Below are 7,896 nucleotides of genomic sequence, written 5' to 3'. Positions count from 1 at the left end.
GCACAACTTGTATGTGGAAAATCAGAGGTGACCAGTTCGTGCTGCTGCTCTTTTCGCAGATGGACCAGGAGAGGACACCTCAGACCTAATGAGGCAGTGGCATCAGCTATACATTACGCTGTTGGCAATCCTGAGAGAACGCTACCCCTGGTATGGTAGAAGCTGATACACACACCTCTGGGATCTTACAAATGTGCATTTAGTCCAAAATGCTTTCAAAGTGTTCAGTGACAGCGAAGGAGAGTAACCTTGAGGATTACCAGCAGTTCTGTCAATAACTTTAAAAGCCGTGGAGCTCCATTTGGCTAAATGAGCTAGTTGAATCCCACGTTTTATTCACATTAAACTTCGCCTTTTTTCGTTCATTCTGGAATGCCACTGTCTTCCTGAAAAAGCTTTTGCTTCTTGGGAACTTTGTTTTCAGTTCACCTGCATAAACCAGGCCCTCTCTGAAATGCAGCTGCAGTTTTGCAGAAACTCAGCTCTGGCCCCTTCACCCCACACAGGCAATGGGGACCTCCCTACGGCCAGAAAGAGGCAACAAGGGCAGAAACATTGCCTGTACACTGGCAAGGAAACTCATGGAACCTCTTGTTCCCTCAGGAATCCGGGCAAGAAAAGGTGGTCCTTTGCATGACACAGTCCTGTTTGTAGGCTCTTTAAAATAGTGGTGAAGTAACTAATAAGCATGACTACTAGCTGGTACAAACACATCTGAAAACTTCCAAAACTGTTCCCGTGGTCACACCACCACCAAGACTGACAACCCTTTGGCCTGGGCAAGGCTAAAACAAGGTATGGTGCCAGTGAGATAGGATGTTCTATTGGGAGACCTCACTGAAGTGTCAGGCCGTCAAATACAAAGCCTGTTTCCTGTAGTTTAGTAACTACTCTAAAGATTTTCATGCATGAGATCAGTAACATTCTTGCCCTCTGAGCATTCCTCAATCAGATCTTTCTAAAGAAAGCTCTCTTGACAGAATGAAATGGCATCATCTGTTCTCATATAATTTTTGGATCAATGTAGGAAAATGAGGTCTGTGTGAAGGGCTTATCCCCAACCTCAGAGCTTCCTTGGTGCATTCCTTCCTAGGAATATCCTAGAACTAGTTAAAGCTGCTTAAGAAATCCCCCTCACTCCCACAGGTATGGTTACTACCTTTAGCAAACACTGAAACTGCTTTAATGAAGTATGGCTAGATCAGAGCACAGCACGAAGAAGAGCAGTGCAGGCAAAATATCAGTTGCTGATTTCCAGGAGAGCCTGGGTGGCTATATACTCCTTGGTAAATTCCTGTGCTAAACACTAATGCTTGTATAGAAGCTCTGCAGTCATGGCCAAAATTGTCACTTTTCTGAACAGGCTTTATTTCCTGTTTGTGTGACTTATAGTTAAAGATCCATTTATTTCTAGACTATATAGCCAGAAAGCAGGGTAAAGAGGATTTGAGGTATTGATTTCAAATGTATGCAAAAGCATTTCCCTGTCTGTGATGGAGTAAAATGACACGGTCTTCTTTTGTAGCTCCAGGAAAACTCCAACCTTCAATGGTTTATCCTTGTGTAATAATGTTTCTTGATCTCTATGCCATGCTGACAGCTGCTTTTTTGGACCTAGCCATTCTACACACCAGGAATGCTCTGTTCTTCCTAATTTGTCCCTTTTACCAATCACTTCATGAGCAACTCCAACAGCCCATCCATCACTGTCCTTGGTAATTACTTCCCAGTAGTGGCACCCAGTAGAGAAGCTCTGTGAACACATCACTTGGCTGATGCAGAATCTGTTGGGCAATGGTTCATAATCAGTCGGGTAGCTGGAAACCATTACCTTCCTGTTCTGGGCCGTGATTGCTAAGCACTTATATACTCTTGTGAGATCAAAAGTCACATCATCTGCCCCTGGAAGAGAGAAAGGAAAATATTCTCACCTGCAGGCAACAAGAAGACAGATCACCTCAGTATTTATGCACATCCTAAATAGCAGTGAATGTGCATCCCTAGTCAAGAACAGAAATGAAAACCAATGATTATACAATAAACTTTAATCAAAGTTCAATCCTGCAAATCAGCAAGAATCCTCAACCAAACACTAACAACTGTATCCTGAGCCCAGTGCATACTGAAACATTTAACAGACACAAATGAGTAAACATCCATGACAGACTCATGCACTCCAGTGGGAAGGTGAAGGTACTTGTCACACTACAGGATGGGTCTTACTCCTAGCCACAGTCTTACAAAAAAATTACCCTTTTGCTAATAATAAATGGAATGCTTACCTTAATAAAATTTACATAGTCATTGAGAAGTGTTCCTGCATATTTTATCAGCAAAAACATTTGTTTTGTGTTTTAAGATACAGATATAGTACTGTGTGTTGACTGTAAAAATATTTCTGTAGAAATGATGCAGAATTCAGACAACAAATGGAGTCATTACAGCTTAACACACTAAAGATCACTAAAGGTGTGGTAACTGCCTATACACCAACTCAGACTCTGCAGCCAGCAAAGCTACAACGCAGCTTATATACCTCCATGAAACAGGTTTCTTATCCTTTTCATCTTGTATATGCAGTCAGGTAGAGTATTGCATTATACTGCAGTAACTGATGAATTCATGGTAACTTCATTGTGTTTCTATGCTTCAGGTAAACAGCCAGATCTCCTGCTTATGTTTGTAAGTACAGTTTTCCTCAGCAAAACCACAGTCTCATAGTCACTTGAATATTGTTATTGAAAAGTCACACTGGCTTGCATACTTACACTGAGAAAACTGGCTTGAAATCATTGGTTCTGGATTTTTAGTTGCAGACTCTGGAGATAATGAGCAGACACTTGTCTCCTGATGTAAGTCGGGAGGTTGCACTAAATATGAAAAAATTAAAGTGTTAAGGCATTTCTTCAAGATGTAAATAGGAAGTATTTATACTTCCAAAGGAAAACATACATAAAATAAACCTAGCTAGTGGTTAAAGTACAAAGCAAAGAGTTACTTTTTTGATTGTATAAATTATCAGAGAATGTATAGGCAAACATTTTTATCCAAAAATGCATGCTGCTGCCCTAAGTGTGGTCAGAACGGAGCATTCAGGAAAGTTAGATAGGTAAAGCAGATCTTTCTATGCAGATAAGCCAGTTTCTGTCATAAAAGTGTTTACAGTGTTCTGAATTTATTTTCTGAGTATGATGTGTCTCCTGTGTTACTTGCACGTGCATTTCATAAGCACAAAGTAATTTTTTACTCTAATTGCTGACCAAAAAAACTGACATTCAGCCCTACAGCTTGAAGGGCTGTTTCTAATTTTCTGTGACATTATAGTACATATTTAAAAGACTCATTTGCAGACACCTTCTGGTATAGTTACATAATACATTGGCTTCATCATGAAAGCCATCCTTAAAAGTTCCTGCCCCACACCTCTGCCCGCTGATTCCTGGCTTTTGCTACTAAAAATGATTGTGAAGCAAAGCTGTAAACTCAACTGCTGAAATGATCGAGATAGATAAAGAAAAACCCTGAGGTAAAAATATGAATAAGTATCTGGCATTTTTGAGAACCAGTGCTTGAAAAAGGCAAGGTAGTATTGGAAAGCGTGGGAAGGGGAGGATTGCCCCTGAGTGGCAGGGGGGTTTATGTCAGTCTTAAGTTACCCTCAAAAACACTCAGTGGTCTCTCTACAGCAGATAGACAGTGCTGGGAGGAGGAGAACTCCATAGCAAAGGCCATACCAGATCTAAAGCTTTGCTGAGACACAGCTTTTAGTGGGAGGGAATTTTATGTCTGCTCTTAGCAAAGACTTTGCTGTTACGTTACTCTATATTTAGAAAAAAATATTTAAATTGATTATATTTCACTCTCCACTACTAATATGCAGGTCAGTCCTTTTCTTCTGGGCTCCCGCGAAAGTAAAAAGTAATCATGTTGTCTCCAAAACTGCAAGGGGTTTTATAATCACACACAGGTATACCTGTTTTCTCTGAAGGACCCTGCTAGATCCACTCCCTCTAAGAAAGAGATTTCAAAATAAGGAAAACTCACCTGGTGGGAACTGCCGAGCGTATTTCTCCAGAAGAAGAAATTCCAACTTTCTCTTAAGATCTTCTACAGCAGTTTTGACATGATTAAGCTTCTCATCAAGTGTAATTTTAATCATTGTTGAAGACGAGCCTTTGTACCTATGTCCCTGGGGTAAGTTACTCTAACAACAACATAAAAGAATCAAGGGGAAGATGTAAACAATAGCAGGTATTTCATCTAGCCTACCAGATTATATTACAAAGCCAGAGTGGAAAACCGGCAGTGATCTCTCTAAAATATTATTTATATTGAGAGCTTCCTTTGTAGGATACTTATATGAGAGAACTAGCCTGAGATCTTACAGAAAATATGAAAGGATAGTTTATTCTTAATAAAAAATAAAATAGTTTGTTTTCCCCAAGAAAACGAAGAATGGGACTAATTTTTCTTATCTATATTACAATTTCCTTAAGTGTACACATGCATACACAAACTTTCTCTTTTTAAACTTTCTTCTTGTTCTAGAACCCAAATCAAAAGTTTTAAAATGCATTAGTATGAGATGTAGCATAAAATACCCATGAAGGGATAAGCCTCATTTGCCTAAATTTAGAACCTGTGGAAATCTACATCTGAGCTTGTTCTCTTGGTCTGCCTTTATAGTTTGTAGAAAGAAACAGGCATTTTGAAGGCTTGGTTAACCTCATTTGCAGGTAGGATCTCAAGTAGGCCAGATGACTCATGCTCTAAAAGTACCCGTTTCTCTTCATTGCCTATAACGGGACTCTGGATCAGATATAAATTATGCGAGGTGAATATAATAATACAATATAAGTTATTATTATAATAATTACAATAATTTTAATACTATAATAATTTAATATAACTATATTATAATTATATTATAATTATATTATTGTATTATATTTATAATACTCTAATAATAATATAAGTTATGCAAGGTGAATTCCAGTGTAGGCCCCTGTGCCTTGGCCCCAGAAGACCACATCTGCCTCCTGGCACTGTCACACCCCGTGAGCCCCACTCCAAACTTCTGCTAATTTGCATCATTGGCATTGTCGTTTTTGACATCAAAATGGGCTCTGCAGAATTTAAAGTGCTTTAACTGCCTCTTTTGAGAGCCCTTGACATATTTTCCCCAAGAAAGTTGTTAGAAAGTACTTAATAACTTTGTGAGTTCTTTAACTTGCATACACATGTGGATATACATATTCTTGAAAATAAAAAGATAATAAAGGATCTACCTTAACCTTAGATTTGACTAAGGATTGGATTTAAACAGTGCAGTCCCCACTTCAGCTCACCAACATCCTTGGAACAAACTTAGTTCTGAATTGCATCCCCAGCCTATGCTTTTTCTCATACTTTTTCCCTCTGAATTTCTCACTCCAAACTTCCCCTGGAAACAGCAATGTCTGGGGATTGGTATAATTGTCTCCAGTGAGAACAGTGCAGCGGAGACCTGAACGTGCTCTGTACACGTTCAGCTATCTAAGACATTTAGCTTAAGAGTTTCTACTCGTATCCTGCCACTTCATCACTTACTGTTTGGGCTTTGATGTCTGTGAGCTTGTCTGTTTCAACACAGAGCTGATGAATAGTCTTTTCAATTTTCTGTTGAGCTGCTTTTTGCTCTTGCTCAATAAACATCAGTGTGTTTCTCTCCTGTCTTTCAACATACTCCTTCATGCAACAGAAATCTTTAGTAATCTGTCTTTTGATCTGAGATACATATTCCTGAAAGGCAGAAAACATGGAGTTCATTGTGTTGTTTGAAAAGATGTGTGAAATACGAGAATCTATTGCCCTATCTAATGTGCTCTTTGACTGACCCCTGCAGACCAGAAACAGCTACCTTTATTCAAAGGAATAAGATATATTTGATGCTATCCTGCATCACCTGCAATAAGATTTTGGGCATGTTAAGGATCTTGACCATTTTATGGCCAGCAGTCTTTGCTTGACAACTTAGAAAGATCAATATTCCCTCTTTATGATTTGCATTTTGCATCTAAGAGTTCCAGAAACATTCAGGTTACTTCTGGGGTAGGCAGAAAAAGGCAAGAATGCACAACTCCAGTGGTCTTTGTGCCAGCCACGATAGCAGTTAGTACAACTACTGCCATAGTTCACTCCCATTAATAAAAACAGAGTTGTGACAGCAACGGAAGGAAACAAAAAGGCAGATTCCTGCTCTGGGCTGGAAGGCTATGCTGGAGTCAATCATGTCTCCAGGTGGCAGTGGAAACAGATACGAATGTACAATGTGTACCTTTGCTTTACTGAGATCTTTCGTCAAGAGGCAGATGGTCTCTGCAGTCATTTCTACTTGCTTGGAGATGTCCCATATTTCTTCCTCCTTTAAAGTGACACATTGGATCATTTATCTACATAACCCTCAAAGAAAGTGTGAGTAGGTTAAGCAGCAGGATAATAAAAATACCTATATCGTTGACATTAGCTAAGCACTGGACTGGTTGAGGAGGAGTCTGGAAGACACAATTAATTCTTCGTGGCAACAGTCACAATGAAGTCAACATGCAACAGTCATCAATTACACGTTCAAATATAATTCTGAGCTTAAGCCCTTTGATTGACTGCCAAGACTGAAGAAGACTTTTTAGATGCATATGTGCTAAAATACTGAAGGTCAAGAGATTTTTCTCATCTCCTCCAAGTTTGAGAGATATTTTAAGCAGAGATCTAGATAATGAACCAGTCCCATTTTGTGCCATTCAGCTGGGTGGAGCTGTAGCACTGTACAATAACGTTATGTGTCCTTTCAGGAGTCTCCAATGTTATGTTGGTACAATAAATAACACCCATCACAAAGAACAGCTAGTTATTACTATCATACATCAGCTGAACGTGTACCAGTATTAATTCTAATTCAGCTCCGCGGTCCTCAGTGTATCAGACACCACCAGTGAACCCCAAACACTGCTTTAGCTAAACCTGGTGCTCAACATACACGATACTGTTATCACAGTGCTAATGTTAGCATGTGAAATGCAAATGGGGGTGCGAAAAGAAAGATAAAGTTAATCCTAGTCACGTCCCCATGTTCATGACCCTGGTGAAGTACTTAGAATTGTGGCCAAAGTTGTCCCGGGGGGATCCCCGGGCTGGCCCCGGGGTGCCGGGGGAAGGAGCACCGGGCTGTCCCGGGGGTACCGGGGGAAGCAGCCCCGGGCTATCCGGGGGTGCCCGGGGAAGGAGCCCCGGGCTGCCTCCGGCCATACCTTCTCCCCAGGTCGGCGCCCCGCCGAGCTCCAGTCGTTGCAGGGAACAGCTCCGGCGGGTTTCCATTCATGCTGTGTTTCCAACTCTCGCTGCTTTACCTCCTGCGGGATTAAGTTCACCAAAGCGGCCAGCTCCCGGTTGGGCCGCAGGTCCTTCAGCTCGAAGCCTTCCCGGCAGAGCGGGCAGCCGGCGGCCTGCCTCCCCTTGCAGTACTGGACGATGCAGGGCCGGCAGAAGCTGTGGGTGCAGCCCGCCAGCCGCACTGGGTCCGTGAAGTACTGCAGGCAGCAAGTACAGCTCAGCTCCACGGCGCCCAGGAGCCGCTCGAGGTCGACCTCAGCAGCCATGGCGCGGCCCGGGGCGGAGCGGCGCGGCCCAGTTTCGTTTCCCCTGGGCGCCTCCTCCCGCCGCCCCCGAGGCTCCTGCCGTGTGCCCGAGAGCCGGGGCGGGCTAAGGCGCGGGGCCGCACGGCTCTGCCCCGATACTTGCTGCGTTAGAGACCGCTGCGCTCTACCAGGACGGCGCAAGCTATGGGGCTGTGCCCAGCGCCGAGCCCGCAGCCCGTGCTCTGCCGAGGAGCTCCCCGCGCCAGCCGGAGAGCCCGGTACC

General features: G+C 42.5%; 1 protein-coding gene across 1 annotated transcript; it reads right to left on the bottom strand.

Moving 5' to 3' along the window:
* Positions 1–1,306: 1,306 nt before the first annotated feature.
* Positions 1,307–7,634, bottom strand: RNF135 (ring finger protein 135; the record flags this gene model as incomplete). The annotated part of the gene is made up of 6 exons (XM_082008184.1): positions 1,307–1,902; positions 2,769–2,870; positions 4,045–4,204; positions 5,590–5,781; positions 6,317–6,403; positions 7,287–7,634. 6 exons carry the CDS (start codon positions 7,632–7,634, stop codon positions 1,367–1,369), a joined length of 1,425 nt encoding a protein of 474 aa, XP_081864310.1. The 3' UTR covers positions 1,307–1,366.
* Positions 7,635–7,896: the final 262 nt, after the last annotated feature.

This window comes from Phaethon aethereus, assembly GCF_964289735.1.
Source record: "Phaethon aethereus genome assembly, chromosome: 18".
Lineage (NCBI taxonomy): Eukaryota > Metazoa > Chordata > Aves > Phaethontiformes > Phaethontidae > Phaethon > Phaethon aethereus.
The sequence above is the reverse complement of the archived record's forward strand: the minus strand, read 5'-3'. Positions and strand labels throughout refer to the sequence as shown.